We start from the raw sequence: 20,998 nt of genomic DNA, 5'->3' as shown, positions 1-20,998 counted from the left end.
TCGTCCATTCTGTCTTTCCTCCCCCTTGGATTCTATTGAGTCATGCTTGCAATCCCACTGCCCCTCCTAGGTTTCAGCTCCAGTTCTCAACTGTTGTGCCACAACATGCCTGCCAGAAAGCATCAGCTTTGAGTGTCTCCTAGCGACAGACCTCTTCCCAGTAGTATCTGTGGGCTCATTGGGATTTTTTTCCTGCTACGTCGTGGTAATGCCAACTTATGAAAATTCAGCTTCCATACTGTCTGACACATCATCTTTCTCTTCGACACGACACAGGAAAAGGGCCTCAACCTCAACCTGAAAGGAGTCAAGGCCGCTCTGGTCGTGGCACTTTGAACTTTGACATTGTTAACTTTGATTCTCATGAACATCAGAGCATCGGAAGTTCAAAGCCTCATCCATTTTCTAATTGATGCCCACTGATCCAGGGAAGGGATCTGACTTAAATGTCTGTGAATATTGGGGGAATGTGTGTCACAAACCCCGTAGTATCCCTCTGTGTCTTCTCCAGGTCGCTCTCATCTTCTGAGTGAGCCAGAGACTCATTCCACAGGCTGGAGGCTGGCTGTCTAGCTGTCTGGCTTCCTCCTTGTGCTGTACTGCTCTCTAATGCGGCTGCACCCACGACAAGCCCCCCCAAAAAAACATGACATGCCGTGTAACTGGGAGATATCAGCACGGTCTATGTTGGAACTAGTTTGAAAGGTAGCCCTGTTTTGCGTTTGGTGTCTTGTCTATTCAAAACGTTCACGGCCCCTGAAGGCAGCTAGGGGTCTCGGTAGGGGTGATGGAGCTGTGATACTTGTGGTAAGCTTCCCGCCATGCAAGTTTGGACCTGCATGCATGCTCTGGGAAGTGCAGATTCAGTTTCAGTTATGGGAATACACATTTCCTGTCCAGCTACAGTAGAACACTAACCAAGAATACTGTGTCAAATCACTCACAAGAATTCTGTAGTTTCTCTGAGAAGCTTTCAATTGCTCAAAATGACAGAAGAGGGTCTCATAGCTTTTGAGGTCAAATAACCTGGCATAGTACTGTATTTTTTCCCAACAAAAGTTCTTCAACTATTTGATCACAAGAAAGAACTAGCCATTTGAGCAATGTCATTACCACACACATTGTGTTTAGGTGGACAATAGTGAGGGGTGATTTCAGTTGCTACACTGATGTATCGATGCATTCTGAAGTTACTTTCCTACACCATTCGATTGATTCGCCCCCCCCCTGGTATGATGAGATGACTGTTTTTGCCCGTTCATCCATGCACATGCAAGTTAGATCTTGAATGCTATTGACATATTGCGCAATTTGCACAAGTCCTTTTGAAATCTATTGAAGTCTGACATTTGTCAAGATCTCGAGCCTCTCGCAAGTTCTTGGTGGGTACTTATCTACTATGTTCTGACTTGTGGTTCAAATGCTCTTTCAGGTTGCAGCAATCAGGGTGGCAGAGATGTTACTGGTCACAGGATGTGGAGATGAGGCAATCATCTGAAGGACCGTTCCTCTTTCGCCCTGCTGCGAGTGGTTGGAGGTAACAGAGACCGATCGTCAGGCAACACCCATTTCTGGAGGCGAGGCGAGCAGTAAGTGTGAACGCTGTTCCACAGCTCCAAATGTGTGACAATTATGTGAAGTGACAAAATATGTGGTGATACAGTATTTAACTGGTTTCGTTTTTGTTATTTGTTTGAAACAGCTGTGTTTCCTGCACTTTGAAACGTATATGTTGTGTGTCAAGAGTTGGTGTTCATTGAAGAAGTGATGGAGAACAATGGATGTATTGTACAGCTGAGCATCTGCGCTGCGCTGCTCTGCACAAGATGCCATTGAAGCTACAGTATATTCTTCAGTGGATGTTGTCATGCATTTCACAGCAACAAGTGGAACTTCTGCATAGGTATCTAGTCTTAGAGTCTTAGCATAGAACACAAAGGAAGGTTAATTGGAGCCCGACACTCTTAAGCATGTAGCCATGTACAGTACCAGTCAAATGTTTGGACACACCTACTCATTGTAGAATAATCATAATTGTGAAGTCATCAAAACTATGAAATAACACATATTGAATTATGTTGTAACCAAAAAAGTGTAGAACAAATCAAAATATATATTATATTTGAGATTCTTCAAAGTAGCCACCCTTTTGCCTTGATGACAGCTTTGCACGCTCTTGGCATTCTCTCAACCAGCTTAATGAGGAATGCTTTTCCAACAGTCTTGAATGAGTTGCTGAGCACTTTTCCTTCGCTCTGCAGTCCAACTCATCCCAAACCATCTCAATTGGGTTGAGGTCAGGTGATTGTGGAGGCCAGGTCATCTTATGCAGCACCATCACTCTCCTTCTTGGTCAAATAGCCCTTACACAGCCTGGAGGTGTGTTTGGGGTCATTGTCCTGTTAAAAAAAAATTATAGTCTCACTAAGTGCAAACCAGATGGGATGCTGTATCACTGCAGAATGCTCTGGTAGCCATGCTGGTTAAGTGTGCCTTGAATTCTAAATAAATCACTGACAATGTCATCCGCAAAGCACCATCACACCACCTGCTCCATGCTTCACGGTGGGAACTACACATGCTGAGATCATCCTTTCACCTACTCTGCGTCTCACAAAGACACAAATTTGGACTCATCAGACCAAAGGACAGATTTCCACCGGTCTAATATCAATTGCACATGTTTCTTGTATGCACACATGACTGTAAGTCGCTTTGGATAAAAGCGTCTGCTAAATGGCATATATTATTATTATATTATTTCTTGGCCCAAGCAAGTCTCTTCTTATTATTGGTCCTTTAGTAGTGGTTTCTTTGCAGCAATTTGACCATGAAGGCCTGATTCACACAGTCTCCTCTAAACAGTTGATGTTGAGATGTGTCTGTTACTCGAACTCTGTGAAGCATTTACTTTCCTGTGGCAGTCCTCATGAGAGCCAGTTTCATCATAGCCCTCGATGGTTTTTGTGACTGTACTTGAAGAAACTTTCAAAGTTCTTAAAATGTTCAGCATTGAACACTGACCTTCATGTCTTAAAGTAATGATGGACTGTCATTTCTCTTTGCTTATTTGAGCTGTTCTTGCCATAATATGAATTTGGTCTTTTACCAAATAAGGCCATCTTCTGTATATCACCCCAGCTTGTCACATCACAACTGATTGGTTCAAACTCATTAAGAAGGAAAGAAATTCCACAAATTAACTTTCAACTTCTTATGGCTGCAGGGGCAGTATTGAGTAGCTTGGATGAATAAGGTGCCCAGAGTAAACGGCCTGCTCCTCAGTCCCAGTTGCTAAGATATGCATATTATTAGTACATATGGATAGAAAACACTCTGAAGTTTCTAAAATTGTTTGAATGATGTCAGTGAGTATAACACAACGCATATGGCAGGCAAGAACCAGAGAAAAAAATCCAAACAGGAAGTGGGAAATCTGAGGTTTGTAGTTTTTGAACTCAGCCCTATCGAATACACAGTGGGATATGGTTCAAGTTGCACTTCCACTAGATGTCAACCATCTTTAGAAACTTGAGTGAGGCTTCTACTGTGATGTGGAGCTTGATGAGAGCTCTTTGAGTCAGTGGTCTGGCAGAGAGCCAGGTCCTGGTCACGCGCATTTCACATGAGAGCGACCTGCGTTCCATGGCTATTCTACAGACAATGGAATTCTTCGGTTGGAACATTATTGAAGATTGATGACAAAAACATCCTAAAGATTGATTCTATACTTAGTTTGAAATGTTTCTACGACCTGTAATATAACTTTTTGAACTTTTCGTCTGACGTTCTGGATCTGCACGAGCGTTTGGATTTGTGTACTAAACACCCTAACAAAAGTAGCTACTTGGACATAAATAATGGACATTATTGAACAAATCAAAGGATTCCTGGGAGTGCATTCTGATGAAGATCATCAAAGGTAAGGGAATATTTATAATGTTATTTCTGATTTCTGTTGACTCCAACATGGCGGATAATTGAAAAAAATTAATGAGCGCCGTTCTCAGATTGTTGCATGGTTTGCTTTTTCCGTAAAGCTTTTTTGAAATCTGACACAGCGGTTACATTAAGGAGAGGTATATCTATAATTCCATTTGTAACACTTGTATTTTCATCAACATTTATGATGAGTATTTCTGTCAAATTGATGTGGCTCTCTGCAAAATCACTGGATGTTTTTGGAACTACTGAACGTAAAGCGCCAATGTAAACTCAGATTTTTTTATATAAAAATGAACTTTATCAAACAAAACATACATGTATTGTGTAACATGAAGTCCTATGAGAGTCATCTGATGAAGATCATCAAAGGTTATTGATTTAATTTTATCTCTATTTGTGCTTTTTGTGACTCCTATCTTTGGCTGGGAAAATGGCTGTGTTTTTCTGTGGCTTGATGGTGACCTAACATAATAGTTTGTGGTGCTTTCGCTGTAAAGCCTATTTGAAATCGGACACTGTGGTGGGATTAACAACAAGATTACCTTTACAACGGTATAAATTACATGCATGTTTGAGGAATTTTAATTATGAGATTTCTGTTGTTTTGAATTTGGCGCCCTGCACTTTCACTGGCTGTTGTCATACCATTCCAGATGATTACCTCATGATGCTGGTTGAGAGAATGCCAAGAGTGTGCACAGCTGTCATCAAGGCAAAGGGTGGCTACTTTAATCTAACACTTTTTTGCTTACTACATGATTCCATATGTGTTATTTCATAGTTTTGATGTCTTCACTATTATTCAACAATGTAGAAAATAGTCAAAATAAAGAAAAACCCTTCAATGAGTAGGTGTGTCCAACCTTTTGACTGGTACTTGTAGCTAAACTCACCCAGGCTGTACTGTATTTGGGCTGACCTGTTCATCATTGAAGCCTATGAGAGAAAGCGAAACATGAGACCGACTGCCCTTGCCTTTGTCTGTTTGGGAACTTGGCTCTAGGCCATTACCACTTCTAACTGTAACTAGCTATCACCGGTGGCGACCAAACCTAGCCATTTCTGAACAAGCACATTCCTGTCTGCCTGTGTCCAGGGCTGTGGTGTGCGGTGGCAGCTGTGCTTGGCGTCACGTTAACATGCAACAGTAGCACTCTGTGGGCTATAGGGGCTTGGTGACAGACACGCACTTTCGCAGGATACACACTCACACACACTTGTACAGGAACACACGATGGCACCAAACACCAAGTACGGAAATGAAGCGTTGACGCTAATCTGCTATTGACTTAAGGCCAGGGTCATGTTCATTAGACACCCAACAAAAGAAACCAGACTGAAACAGGGAGGGGCTAACTGGTGCTTGTCCCATAAGACGTTTTTCGTTTTCAGTTGCAAAATGTATACCTTTGTGTGTGTGTGTCCTAATAACAATGACCCTGCTCACAGTCATGACATCTTCAAGAGCTCCACTCTCAACACTGGCCCCAATGTAAAGAATTGGACAGATTAGTTTAGATTTTTTTGAAGTCCCCAGAGAGAGGGGGTGGAGAGAGAGACTGGGAGTGTGGAAGCTCGTGATACATGAGTCATGTGATAGGAGCACTATGGTCGTCACCCTGGGTATGTCACTACACATTTGTGACTCGTTACTGGGATGTGTGACTGGGCTGGGACTTGGAATTGGTGTGTACACTGAGTGCACAGAACATTAAGAACACCTGCTCTTTCCATGACACAGACTGACCAGTTGAACTATGAACCGTTATTGATGTCACTTGTTAAATGCACTTCAATCAGCGTAGATGACAGGGAGGAGACAGGTCATCAAATTATTTTAAAGCCTTGAGACAATTGAGACATGGATTGTGTATGTGCGTCATTCAGAGGGTGAATGGGCAAGACAAAAGATTTTAATGGGGTATGGTAGTAGGTGCCAGGCGCACCGGTTTGTGCCAAGAACAGCAACGCTGCTGGGTTTTCCACCCACAACAGTTTCCGTGTGTATCAAGGATGGTCCACTGCCCAACTGTGGGAAGCATTGGAGTCGACATGTGCCGGCATCCTCGTAAAGTCCATGCTCCCGACGAATCGAGGCTGTTCCGAAGACAAAGGGGGCGGGGTTTGCAACTCAATATTAGGAAGGTATTCTTAATGTTTTGTACACTCAATGTATGTCATCATGAGCTGTGTTGTCACTTTTTCTTTTACAAGACTATTGTGACACTGTGTTTGAGTTCCCAGGATGTTTGAGTGGCAGAGAGAGAGTGAGAGACTGGGAACTAACATTCTACAGTACTGTGCTCCGTGTGCTGGGAGTTACTGTGGAAGCCTTGGGCTGTGTTGTCACGTCTGCTGTTCCCAGACTACCGTGTGAGTGAGACTCCCTCTGGACTCAGTTAATCATTTGTTACAAATGTTCCATATTGATCAAGAAAACATGCCCTTATGCCACCATCTAGTAGCTACTATCATGCTTTTTCACTCGCTCTCTAACGATTGGGTAAATGTTCAGTCAACATCTGAATGTGTAGCAACACAAAAATCTCCCCCTGTGAGGAAATCATAATCCTGGAGCTGTTGTTTCCCTGGGGACTGCAGATGATGAAGCGCAGTGTTCCAGTATTGCCTGAAAATCACTTCTATGTTGCTCGGTAATCTCCCTAAATGTATTCTGGCTGCGAAGGGGGAAAAACTATGATGACACAATTTATAGAAAACCCAACCCACATCGCAGGGTCGGTCATTGACCTATTGTTATCCTATCCAAGATCTGTTGGCAAGACAACCAGGCTATTGTTATAGTATTGGCTTAGAAAAGGTGTTGACTGTTGTTCATGCTACCAGTCACATAGGTATTGTCCTAATAGATGTGTCAAAACTCTCATTGTCATCAACAGGGTAATGTCAGTGAGCAATCTGGGAAAACCTTTGAGTTTTGGCTATTCTGGTTCTGGTAATCTGTCATCTCCACACTACATTATCTGTTATGGATATTGATTGACTCATAATTGTTAAGATATGGCTGAAGATATAGGATTAATATCACAAAGATATACATGAAGATGGGCAATCCAGTATGCAGAGGATAGACGTTGCGAGTATTATTTCCGTAGGCCCATGCATGTAGAATGTGACTCCCAATGAGACAATGTCAACAATGAGACTAATCTCTCTCTATTTCTCCACTCTACCAAAACAACACCGCCCTGACTCACGCCTTGACTGTCTCCCGGCGGAAACGATAAAAGCCTTCTCCACATCGACAGACTGTGCAACTGTCTGCCACTAAAGCACGGCACCACACTGTTAAAACCCCTCCATTAGTGAAAGCCTTGGATATTTCATTATATGAGAGGGTGTGGGCCTGACCCGGTCCCATAGGAACATATGAGTTCTCCCATCCCCCAACGTGTCTCTGTACTATTCTGCTCTCACAGCCACGGGCTTGATTGCCATTGACTCGACTGGTGTCAGATTGCCCTCCTGCTTGCCGTTCCCCGACGCTGACACCAAGGCCCTTTATTTTCCTATTGCAACTCCCAAGGTTTCAAGACCTTGACTAGATCTATAATGGACACGTATTGACCAGGGAGAATACCGCTGTAGGAATATTGCAATCCTGAAACGATACAATGACACAATTCAAGAAGCCTGAAGAATGAGGACTAATTGAGCTCTGAGTGGGGGTCCAGAGGCCGATGATGATGATGATTTCTAACGGAGACTTGAAGCTGGGGACAGGAAGGCATGATTATGGTCATGGCTTTGAGCAGATAAGAAAGGTAGGCCTCTGTACTGATATTGAATGTATTTTTAGTTGCGTTTAGTTTATTTGAAGGTACACCTACAAAATGATGCACTTGATTTAAGAATCTTCGAGGGTGAACACAATGGTTGACGACTTATTTCCACTGTGGTCCTTAAGTAACATCTCATTTAGAGATGAGGGACTCGGGGTGGCTCTCAGAGATAGTTATTGCATGGTGTTACGGTATGTAAACACTTCATGACGGTCTTCCTGTGCACATGGCTTGTCAGTCAGTCCATTAATCATTGCAGGACAACATTTTAAGTTTGCTTTGCTGGAAGGTCTATACAGGGATTTTTCTGCATAGAAAATGCTTGGGCAGGCTGTCTAAGTCCAAACAGTGTAATCTAGTCATGAATAATGATGAGTGAGAGGCACAAAGATCATACCAGGCACAAAGATCATACCAGGCACAAAGATCATACCAGGCACAAAGATCATACCAGGCACAAAGATCATACCAGGCACAAAGATCATACCAGGCACAAAGATCATACCAGGCACAAAGATCATACCCCAAAGACATACTAACCTTTCACCATTACCAGTAACGGGAGGTTAGTTTATGATATTTATGCCTCTGTAACTTTCATCATTATTCACGATTCATTCATGATTATCCGTAATCATGGTAGCATCCACATTAATGTAGAATTGTTCAGAAAAATATTGTTTTCTTATTTACAATAGAAGTGAGTCCAAAATTACACAATTACATGATTTACCATTCATTTATTTTGGAAACAAAGTCATCTGAAAGACACTGTAAGGGAATTTGTCCAAATACTAATAACAGAACTAGATGCATAAGTGTTTCATCTCGAATCCAAAATGCTGCAGTATAGAGTCAAATTAAAGTTTCAGCTTCACTGACCAAAGAATTACGTAGGGGAGTATATATAGATTTATTTATATATAGAGTATATATAGAATTTTAAGGCTAGCGATATCTCTCTCTCTTTCTTTCTTTCTTTCTTTTTTTTCTCTCGCTCTTTCTCTTAAAATGTGTCCCAGCGAGTGCTTTCTAGGAATGACATGTTGCAGCCTACACCCCCACTAGCACTGTCAAGTAACAAGCTATTGTCTCAGTCACCTCAGTCTCAACTTAACCTGACACCATGCATTCATTCAAGCTCCTACCACGATGCTTCTGTCCAATGACGGGCTGGCGTCCTACAGACGAGGTCACAGCCCCTACAGAAAACCTATTGTTAACTCATTCAGGGTAGCGGCCCTCCAGAGCCCTTTAACTAATTGCATGTCAAATAAGAATGATGGTACTAGTAGGGAGACAAGTGTTTGGGTGAGCATTACTAAATTGCATAGAAGGGTTGTTAACACACAGGGTTGCTAATGTAACTGATTTATGGGGTCTCGTCCAGGATCTCATCAAACTAACATGGGGAAAAAAACACCTGCTGATTTTCTAATGCATATTTTTTGGACAGGCAGTGTTTTCCTTCAACAGATATTGTTATGTATGTGGCGGAAAAGGCAGGCTTCTCTCTCAGGACCTACTGGGCCCCAGTGAGATGGATATTGTTTAAGTAGTGCCGGTCAGCGACTGTTACCCAAGAGTAGGGCTAGGCTAGTGCACCAGGCTCCTATTCCCTCACATTGCTGGGTCTTGTTCATTAGGGCGTGCAAAGGAAAATGCTTTAAACGCTTTGCAACAGAAAACAAGAATGAGCGTTTCTTATTGGCCAAAACCTGGTAGTCCCTCCCTGTTTCAGTCGGTTTCCTTTTGTTTGGTGTCGAATGAACGCTACCCTGGGGAATGAGACTAGGGTTATGTCTCTGTTGTGACAAGAGTTATCATATAGGGTTTCCTTCCAGCTCTTACCCACTGACCCAGTCTACATATAGCGTGTGTATTTAAGACACAGTAGCATGCCTAAATGCGCACATATAATATATATTCTTTAGCCTATATATGTGGAGTTCTGAGTTAGATGGAGATGTCCAGGGAATGGATTTTATGGTGTTGGGACAGCTGGAGTCTGGTTGCACTGCATTGGTGTGTGCTGTGGCGGGCTACTTTTGTGTTTTTTAATTTATGGTTTAGGTGATGGGCTTTTACATGGGAAAAGGATGGTAATTCAAATCCAGTGGCTTCCCTTCCCTATACACACGTGTGATAGGTTCTTTTCAGCAGGGCAATGTGTCCTTCCTTGTTGCAGATAGGAGTTCCTCTAGTCCTTTGTCATTTGGCTAATATGTTTGTGCTAAAGTCGCTACTTCAATTAGATCCTGAATGGTTCGAAGTGCCTGTCAGTGTTGTTTGTCTTTTCAGTAGGACGTGTCTTTGTAAATGGAGCCACATTTGCGCAAGTTGAGAATGAAAGTGGAAGTTGTAGGCTACGGGGAAATAGAGGTGATATGAGGCTTGTGAGGAATGGATAGAAAGAAAGGGTCACCGCTGGTTTCACATCTCTTTAAGGAGGAGAAGAAATGCACGTTTTTGTCTTTGAAGAAGATTCCATCTCAAACATGCCATTGATTAATTTTACTCTCGTTTGCCCTCAGAACTCGGAAAGGATGGCGTCACAGGAAGGGGGGGGGGCTCCTCCTAACGGCAGCCAATCAGACAGCCGGTTGAAGAGCAAGAAGCCGCCCAGTCTGGTCATAGCCATCCCTGCCCCAGAGGAAGAAGAGAGGGTCGAAGAGGGAGCTGAAACGGTCAAGCAGGTAACCCTTTTTTGACCTGATCTTTCCAGATTTAGTTTCCCCCTTTGACCCCTCTTTATGGGAACTTGTTCTGTACTTGGAAAATGGCAGTTGATGCCCTGATGAAGGCCATTTCATTAGGAGAGGGAAGAATTGGCAAGCCTACTTTAACAGTTGGTAGAACAGTCGAGGAGTTTCAGCCCTCAACTGAAAGCATTTTGACCGCTGATCTGGTCTAATATAGTTACATGAGCTCATTTTTGGGTACATGTATCCATTTTCCTGGTTAACTCACATCTCTTCTCCGTCTCTGTCTGGCTGGCCTGGCGCACCCCGGGGGACTCCTTCAGATGAAGTGGTTATTTAGCCTAAAAACAATCTGCTCCAATCACGCATGAAGCACTCCCTGCACCATTACTTGTCAAAGGTCATCGTTTTTAGGCGTCTGCCTGCAGAGTGGATGTGTAGGAAAGGGATGAGGGAGGGTGGGTGGGTGTGTGTGGGGGACAGTGGATGGGTGGGTAGGTGGGTGTGTGTGTGTGTGAGGGAGAGTGCATTATGAGAACACAAGTGTGTGTGCTCATTCATTTGTGTGCATGTGTCTGTGTGTGTGTGTGTGTGGGGTGTGTGTGTGTGGGGGGGGGGGGGCTGTTTCCCCAACAAAGAGCCTCTGGTGGCAGGCTGGCTAGCTAAGCACACCCCCTGCTGGCTGACACACATGCAGCTCACATGGCTCCTACAATACTCCGTTAACTCCACAGTGACTCCACAAGTCGTTAGCCAAGTCGCCGTTAAAGACACGAATGGGCTTTGAAATAACATTACAATGGAAAAATATGAAGCTTTAGGATGATCTGGTGTTTCCCTAGTATCACTTCTATGTTTTGTAAGAAAAAACTTTTTTTTTTAAATGATTTGTGCATTTTGCTGCAGTCTCAGAAAAAGAAAACTCCTTGCTTTGCCATTCTTACACTTCTGTTCTGGAATAAGGTGATTGATCTGAGCTAAACCGGATAGTTGTAATCACTACAGGCAATGGAAGGCTGTGGGCTGAATCATAGCAAATCATGCACTTAACACGCATTTCCGTCCAAATGTTCCATTGCACGATAATACTCAGTAGGTCTACCTGTATGGTCTACAGGTACAGGTCTACCTGTATACTGGCTCTCTGAGGTAGGATTATACTCAGTAGGTCTACCTGTATGGTCTACAGGTACAGGTCTACCTGTATACTGGCTCTCTGAGGTAGGATTATACTCAGTAGGTCTACCTGTATACTGGCTCTCTGAGGTAGGATAATACTCAGTAGAACCTACCTGTATACTGGCTCTCTGAGGTAGGATAATACTCAGTAGAACCTACCTGTATACTGGCTCTCTGAGCTAGGATAATACTCAGTAAGCCTACCTGTATACTGACTCTCTGAGGTAGGATAATACTCAGTAGAACCTACCTGTATACTGACTCTGAGCTAGGATAATACTCAGTAAGCCTACCTGTATACTGACTCTCTGAGCTAGGATAATACTCAGTAAGCCTACCTGTATACTGACTCTGAGGTAGGATAATACTCAGTAAGCCTACCTGTATACTGGCTCTCTGAGCTAGGATAATACTCAGTAAGCCTACCTGTATACTGACTCTCTGAGGTAGGATAATACTCAGTAGAACCTACCTGTATACTGACTCTGAGCTAGGATAATACTCAGTAAGCCTACCTGTATACTGACTCTCTGAGCTAGGATAATACTCAGTAAGCCTACCTGTATACTGACTCTGAGCTAGGATAATACTCAGTAAGCCTACCTGTATACTGACTCTGAGCTAGGATAATACTCAGTAAGCCTACCTGTATACTGACTCTCTGAGCTAGGATAATACTCAGTAAGCCTACCTGTATACTGACTCTGAGCTAGGATAATACTCAGTAGAACCTACCTGTATACTGACTCTCTGAGCTAGGATAATACTCAGTAAGCCTACCTGTATACTGACTCTGAGCTAGGATAATACTCAGTAAGCCTACCTGTATACTGACTCTCTGAGGTAGGATAATACTCAGTAAGCCTACCTGTATACTGGCTCTCTGAGCTAGGATAATACTCAGGAGGCCTACCTGTATACTGACTCTCTGAGCTAGGATAATACTCAGTAAGCCTACCTGTATACTGACTCTGAGCTAGGATAATACTCAGTAAGCCTACCTGTATACTGACTCTGAGCTAGGATAATACTCAGTAAGCCTACCTGTATACTGACTCTGAGCTAGGATAATACTCAGTAAGCCTACCTGTATACTGACTCTGAGCTAGGATAATACTCAGGAGGCCTACCTGTATACTGGCTCTCTGAGCTAGGATAATACTCAGTAAGCCTACCTGTATACTGGCTCTCTGAGCTAGGATAATACTCAGTAAGCCTACCTGTATACTGGCTCTCTGAGCTAGGATAATACTCAGTAAGCCTACCTGTATACTGACTCTGAGCTAGGATAATACTCAGTAAGCCTACCTGTATACTGACTCTCTGAGCTAGGATAATACTCAGTAAGCCTACCTGTATACTGACTCTCTGAGCTAGGATAATACTCAGTAAGCCTACCTGTATACTGGCTCTCTGAGCTAGGATTATACTCAGTAGGCCTACCTGTATACTGACTCTCTGAGCTAGGTGAATACTCAGTAAGCCTACCTGTATACTGACTCTCTGAGCTAGGTGAATACTCAGTAAGCCTACCTGTATACTGACTCTCTGAGCTAGGATAATACTCAGTAAGCCTACCTGTATACTGGCTCTCTGAGCTAGGATAATACTCAGTAAGCCTACCTGTATACTGACTCTGAGCTAGGATAATACTCAGTAAGCCTACCTGTATACTGACTCTCTGAGCTAGGATAATACTCAGTAAGCCTACCTGTATACTGACTCTCTGAGCTAGGATAATACTCAGTAAGCCTACCTGTATACTGGCTCTCTGAGCTAGGATTATACTCAGTAGGCCTACCTGTATACTGACTCTCTGAGCTAGGATAATACTCAGTAAGCCTACCTGTATACTGACTCTCTGAGCTAGGTGAATACTCAGTAAGCCTACCTGTATACTGACTCTCTGAGCTAGGATAATACTCAGTAAGCCTACCTGTATACTGACTCTCTGAGCTAGGATAATACTCAGTAAGCCTACCTGTATACTGACTCTGAGCTAGGATAATACTCAGGAGGCCTACCTGTATACTGGCTCTCTGAGGTAGGATAATACTCAGTAGAACCTACCTGTATACTGGCTCTCTGAGGTAGGATAATACTCAGTAGAACCTACCTGTATACTGGCTCTCTGAGCTAGGATAATACTCAGTAAGCCTACCTGTATACTGACTCTCTGAGGTAGGATAATACTCAGTAGAACCTACCTGTATACTGACTCTGAGCTAGGATAATACTCAGTAAGCCTACCTGTATACTGGCTCTCTGAGCTAGGATAATACTCAGTAGAACCTACCTGTATACTGACTCTGAGCTAGGATAATACTCAGTAAGCCTACCTGTATACTGACTCTGAGCTAGGATAATACTCAGTAAGCCTACCTGTATACTGACTCTCTGAGCTAGGATAATACTCAGGAGGCCTACCTGTATACTGACTCTCTGAGCTAGGATAATACTCAGTAAGCCTACCTGTATACTGGCTCTCTGAGCTAGGATAATACTCAGTAAGCCTACCTGTATACTGACTCTGAGCTAGGATAATACTCAGGAGGCCTACCTGTATACTGGCTCTCTGAGGTAGGATAATACTCAGTAGAACCTACCTGTATACTGGCTCTCTGAGGTAGGATAATACTCAGTAGAACCTACCTGTATACTGGCTCTCTGAGCTAGGATAATACTCAGTAAGCCTACCTGTATACTGACTCTCTGAGGTAGGATAATACTCAGTAGAACCTACCTGTATACTGACTCTGAGCTAGGATAATACTCAGTAAGCCTACCTGTATACTGGCTCTCTGAGCTAGGATAATACTCAGTAGAACCTACCTGTATACTGACTCTGAGCTAGGATAATACTCAGTAAGCCTACCTGTATACTGACTCTGAGCTAGGATAATACTCAGTAAGCCTACCTGTATACTGACTCTCTGAGCTAGGATAATACTCAGGAGGCCTACCTGTATACTGACTCTCTGAGCTAGGATAATACTCAGTAAGCCTACCTGTATACTGGCTCTCTGAGCTAGGATAATACTCAGTAAGCCTACCTGTATACTGACTCTCTGAGCTAGGATAATACTCAGGAGGCCTACCTGTATACTGACTCTCTGAGCTAGGATAATACTCAGGAGGCCTACCTGTATACTGACTCTCTGAGCTAGGATAATACTCAGTAAGCCTACCTGTATACTGACTCTCTGAGCTAGGATACTACTCAGTAAGCCTACCTGTATACTGGCTCTCTGAGCTAGGATAATACTCAGTAAGCCTACCTGTATACTGACTCTGAGCTAGGATAATACTCAGTAAGCCTACCTGTATACTGACTCTCTGAGCTAGGATAATACTCAGTAAGCCTACCTGTATACTGACTCTCTGAGCTAGGATAATACTCAGTAAGCCTACCTGTATACTGGCTCTCTGAGCTAGGATTATACTCAGTAGGCCTACCTGTATACTGACTCTCTGAGCTAGGATAATACTCAGTAAGCCTACCTGTATACTGACTCTCTGAGCTAGGTGAATACTCAGTAAGCCTACCTGTATACTGACTCTCTGAGCTAGGATAATACTCAGTAGAACCTACCTGTATACTGATTCTGAGCTAGGATAATACTCAGTAAGCCTACCTGTATACTGACTCTGAGCTAGGATAATACTCAGGAGGCCTACCTGTATACTGACTCTCTGAGCTAGGATAATACTCAGTAAGCCTACCTGTATACTGACTCTGAGCTAGGATAATACTCAGTAAGCCTACCTGTATACTGACTCTCTGAGCTAGGATAATACTCAGTAAGCCTACCTGTATACTGACTCTCTGAGCTAGGATAATACTCAGTAAGCCTACCTGTATACTGACTCTCTGAGCTAGGATAATAGTCAGTAAGCCTACCTGTATACTGACTCTCTGAGCTAGGATAATACTCAGTAAGCCTACCTGTATACTGACTCTCTGAGCTAGGATAATACTCAGTAAGCCTACCTGTATACTGGCTCTCTGAGCTAGGATAATACTCAGTAGGCCTACCTGTATACTGACTCTCTGAGCTAGGATAATACTCAGTAAGCCTACCTGTATACTGACTCTGAGCTAGGATAATACTCAGTAAGCCTACCTGTATACTGACTCTGAGCTAGGATAATACTCAGTAAGCCTACCTGTATACTGACTCTCTGAGCTAGGATAATACTCAGTAAGCCTACCTGTATACTGACTCTCTGAGGTAGGATAATACTCAGTAGAACCTACCTGTATACTGACTCTGAGCTAGGATAATACTCAGTAAGCCTACCTGTATACTGACTCTCTGAGCTAGGATAATACTCAGTAAGCCTACCTGTATACTGACTCTGAGCTAGGATAATACTCAGTAAGCCTACCTGTATACTGACTCTGAGCTAGGATAATACTCAGTAAGCCTACCTGTATACTGACTCTCTGAGCTAGGATAATACTCAGTAAGCCTACCTGTATACTGACTCTGAGCTAGGATAATACTCAGTAGAACCTACCTGTATACTGACTCTCTGAGCTAGGATAATACTCAGTAAGCCTACCTGTATACTGACTCTGAGCTAGGATAATACTCAGTAAGCCTACCTGTATACTGACTCTCTGAGGTAGGATAATACTCAGTAAGCCTACCTGTATACTGGCTCTCTGAGCTAGGATAATACTCAGGAGGCCTACCTGTATACTGACTCTCTGAGCTAGGATAATACTCAGTAAGCCTACCTGTATACTGACTCTGAGCTAGGATAATACTCAGTAAGCCTACCTGTATACTGACTCTGAGCTAGGATAATACTCAGTAAGCCTACCTGTATACTGACTCTGAGCTAGGATAATACTCAGTAAGCCTACCTGTATACTGACTCTGAGCTAGGATAATACTCAGGAGGCCTACCTGTATACTGGCTCTCTGAGCTAGGATAATACTCAGTAAGCCTACCTGTATACTGGCTCTCTGAGCTAGGATAATACTCAGTAAGCCTACCTGTATACTGGCTCTCTGAGCTAGGATAATACTCAGTAAGCCTACCTGTATACTGACTCTGAGCTAGGATAATACTCAGTAAGCCTACCTGTATACTGACTCTCTGAGCTAGGATAATACTCAGTAAGCCTACCTGTATACTGACTCTCTGAGCTAGGATAATACTCAGTAAGCCTACCTGTATACTGGCTCTCTGAGCTAGGATTATACTCAGTAGGCCTACCTGTATACTGACTCTCTGAGCTAGGTGAATACTCAGTAAGCCTACCTGTATACTGACTCTCTGAGCTAGGTGAATACTCAGTAAGCCTACCTGTATACTGACTCTCTGAGCTAGGATAATACTCAGTAAGCCTACCTGTATACTGGCTCTCTGAGCTAGGATAATACTCAGTAAGCCTACCTGTATACTGACTCTGAGCTAGGATAATACTCAGTAAGCCTACCTGTATACTGACTCTCTGAGCTAGGATAATACTCAGTAAGCCTACCTGTATACTGACTCTCTGAGCTAGGATAATACTCAGTAAGCCTACCTGTATACTGGCTCTCTGAGCTAGGATTATACTCAGTAGGCCTACCTGTATACTGACTCTCTGAGCTAGGATAATACTCAGTAAGCCTACCTGTATACTGACTCTCTGAGCTAGGTGAATACTCAGTAAGCCTACCTGTATACTGACTCTCTGAGCTAGGATAATACTCAGTAAGCCTACCTGTATACTGACTCTCTGAGCTAGGATAATACTCAGTAAGCCTACCTGTATACTGACTCTGAGCTAGGATAATACTCAGGAGGCCTACCTGTATACTGGCTCTCTGAGGTAGGATAATACTCAGTAGAACCTACCTGTATACTGGCTCTCTGAGGTAGGATAATACTCAGTAGAACCTACCTGTATACTGGCTCTCTGAGCTAGGATAATACTCAGTAAGCCTACCTGTATACTGACTCTCTGAGGTAGGATAATACTCAGTAGAACCTACCTGTATACTGACTCTGAGCTAGGATAATACTCAGTAAGCCTACCTGTATACTGGCTCTCTGAGCTAGGATAATACTCAGTAGAACCTACCTGTATACTGACTCTGAGCTAGGATAATACTCAGTAAGCCTACCTGTATACTGACTCTGAGCTAGGATAATACTCAGTAAGCCTACCTGTATACTGACTCTCTGAGCTAGGATAATACTCAGGAGGCCTACCTGTATACTGACTCTCTGAGCTAGGATAATACTCAGTAAGCCTACCTGTATACTGGCTCTCTGAGCTAGGATAATACTCAGTAAGCCTACCTGTATACTGACTCTGAGCTAGGATAATACTCAGGAGGCCTACCTGTATACTGGCTCTCTGAGGTAGGATAATACTCAGTAGAACCTACCTGTATACTGGCTCTCTGAGGTAGGATAATACTCAGTAGAACCTACCTGTATACTGGCTCTCTGAGCTAGGATAATACTCAGTAAGCCTACCTGTATACTGACTCTCTGAGGTAGGATAATACTCAGTAGAACCTACCTGTATACTGACTCTGAGCTAGGATAATACTCAGTAAGCCTACCTGTATACTGGCTCTCTGAGCTAGGATAATACTCAGTAGAACCTACCTGTATACTGACTCTGAGCTAGGATAATACTCAGTAAGCCTACCTGTATACTGACTCTGAGCTAGGATAATACTCAGTAAGCCTACCTGTATACTGACTCTCTGAGCTAGGATAATACTCAGGAGGCCTACCTGTATACTGACTCTCTGAGCTAGGATAATACTCAGTAAGCCTACCTGTATACTGGCTCTCTGAGCTAGGATAATACTCAGTAAGCCTACCTGTATACTGACTCTCTGAGCTAGGATAATACTCAGGAGGCCTACCTGTATACTGACTCTCTGAGCTAGGATAATACTCAGGAGGCCTACCTGTATACTGACTCTCTGAGCTAGGATAATACTCAGTAAGCCTACCTGTATACTGACTCTCTGAGCTAGGATACTACTCAGTAAGCCTACCTGTATACTGGCTCTCTGAGCTAGGATAATACTCAGTAAGCCTACCTGTATACTGACTCTGAGCTAGGATAATACTCAGTAAGCCTACCTGTATACTGACTCTCTGAGCTAGGATAATACTCAGTAAGCCTACCTGTATACTGACTCTCTGAGCTAGGATAATACTCAGTAAGCCTACCTGTATACTGGCTCTCTGAGCTAGGATTATACTCAGTAGGCCTACCTGTATACTGACTCTCTGAGCTAGGATAATACTCAGTAAGCCTACCTGTATACTGACTCTCTGAGCTAGGTGAATACTCAGTAAGCCTACCTGTATACTGACTCTCTGAGCTAGGATAATACTCAGTAGAACCTACCTGTATACTGATTCTGAGCTAGGATAATACTCAGTAAGCCTACCTGTATACTGACTCTGAGCTAGGATAATACTCAGGAGGCCTACCTGTATACTGACTCTCTGAGCTAGGATAATACTCAGTAAGCCTACCTGTATACTGACTCTGAGCTAGGATAATACTCAGTAAGCCTACCTGTATACTGACTCTCTGAGCTAGGATAATACTCAGTAAGCCTACCTGTATACTGACTCTCTGAGCTAGGATAATACTCAGTAAGCCTACCTGTATACTGACTCTCTGAGCTAGGATAATAGTCAGTAAGCCTACCTGTATACTGACTCTCTGAGCTAGGATAATACTCAGTAAGCCTACCTGTATACTGACTCTCTGAGCTAGGATAATACTCAGTAAGCCTACCTGTATACTGGCTCTCTGAGCTAGGATAATACTCAGTAGGCCTACCTGTATACTGACTCTCTGAGCTAGGATAATACTCAGTAAGCCTACCTGTATACTGACTCTGAGCTAGGATAATACTCAGTAAGCCTACCTGTATACTGACTCTGAGCTAGGATAATACTCAGTAAGCCTACCTGTATACTGACTCTCTGAGCTAGGATAATACTCAGTAAGCCTACCTGTATACTGACTCTGAGCTAGGATAATACTCAGTAAGCCTACCTGTATACTGACTCTCTGCTCTTTCCCCTGTCCCTCTGTCCAGCCCCTGCGTTCGTCCATGAAGAAGAGTGAGAGCCTGCAGCAGGCCAGTCCTCTGTCTGACAGTGGTACTGATGGTGGTGGTGGAGGAGGTCACAGTGTTGGGGACAGGAGGGCAGCCTTCCACAGACAGAACTCCCTGTCTCAGAGCATACGCAAGTAAGTGGGGGGCGGGGAGAGGGAGAAGCGGGAAGAGAGAGGGAAGAAATAAAGGGAGGAAGAAACTAATGGAGGGCAGAAGGTAAAGCTGAAAGGGTGTATAGGAGGAGGAGGGGGCAGTGGGTGACAAAGGAGGAACAGGGAAGAGGGAAAAAGAAAGGGGAGGTACCGTATGAGAAGAAAAAAGAGACTGTAGATGGATAGAGAGAGAAACGGAAGGGAAAGAGAGAGAGAAGATTGGGAGAATCGCACTTGCATACTCTTCAGGGGTGGGCATATAACGAGGGACTTCCTTTTCTGACTGTTTGGAATGTTGGACATAATCAAGTTGTACTCTCTCTTATTATTCTCTCCTCTTCCCCTCCCTTCCCCCTCTTCCAATGCCTTGTCTCTCCCTCCCCTTCCTGCCAGGGGCACAGCCCAAGCTACAGCCCAGGCAGCAGGTTGGTTCGGGGTGGGTGAGGACTGTGAGACCAAGCAGCAGCTATGGCAGAAGAAGAGCCTGCGCCACTGCAGCCAGCGCTACGGCAAGCTCAAGGCCCAGTACAGAGAGCCGGAGCTCCCCATCAGCATGGACCAGGGCCTGGACTCACCCGCTGCAAACAAGATGCCCAAGGTAGGCTCCTAGCCCTTAGGTCTGACAGAACCGGGTCGGTACATTCAGGAAGTATTCAGACCCCTTGACTTGTTCCACATTTTGTTATGTTACAGTCTTATTCTGAAACGGATTCAACTGAGGTTTTTAGACATTTTTGCAAATGTATTAAACATGAAAAAACTGTAATATCACATTGTACATAAGTATTCAGACCCTTTACTCAGTACTTTGTTGAAGCACCATTGGCAGCGATAACAGCCTCGATTCTTCTTGGGTATGACGCTATAAGCTTGTATTTGGGGAGTTTCTCCCACTCTTCTCTTCAGATCCTCTCATGCTCTATCAGGTTGAATGGGGAGATGTCACTGTACAGCTATTTTCAGGTCTCCCCAGAGATGTTCGATCGCGTTCAAGTCCGGGCTCTGGCTGGGCCACTCAAGGACATTCAAAGACTTGTCCCGAAGCCACTCCTGCGTTGTCTTGGCTGTGTGCTTAGGGTCGTTGTTCTGTTGGAAGGTGAACCTTCACCCCA

General features: G+C 43.7%; 1 protein-coding gene across 6 annotated transcripts in view; it reads left to right on the top strand.

Annotated features, from left to right (window-relative positions):
- The window catches only part of LOC124015482 (inactive rhomboid protein 2-like), a 53,023-nt gene that overhangs the window by 11,573 nt on the left and 20,452 nt on the right, over positions 1 to 20,998 (top strand). For 2 of the 6 annotated variants that reach the window (XM_046330690.1, XM_046330694.1), the window contains 4 exons: positions 1,433 to 1,589; positions 10,283 to 10,444; positions 19,714 to 19,868; positions 20,280 to 20,484. In XM_046330690.1, coding sequence (XP_046186646.1) covers positions 10,295 to 10,444; positions 19,714 to 19,868; positions 20,280 to 20,484 — 510 coding nt within the window. In that variant the 5' untranslated portion in view covers positions 1,433 to 1,589; positions 10,283 to 10,294. Of the gene's footprint in view, positions 1 to 1,432; positions 1,590 to 1,702; positions 1,904 to 8,250; positions 10,445 to 19,713; positions 19,869 to 20,279; positions 20,485 to 20,998 lie in introns of those variants that run through there. The other 4 variants (XM_046330689.1, XM_046330688.1, XM_046330693.1 and 1 more) reach the window with 3 other exon arrangements.

Source organism: Oncorhynchus gorbuscha, linkage group LG26 (genome assembly GCF_021184085.1).
Source record: "Oncorhynchus gorbuscha isolate QuinsamMale2020 ecotype Even-year linkage group LG26, OgorEven_v1.0, whole genome shotgun sequence".
In the NCBI taxonomy this organism is placed as follows: Eukaryota; Metazoa; Chordata; class Actinopteri; order Salmoniformes; family Salmonidae; genus Oncorhynchus; species Oncorhynchus gorbuscha.
Note: the sequence above shows the minus strand (reverse complement) of the source record. Positions and strands in the feature narration are given on the sequence as shown.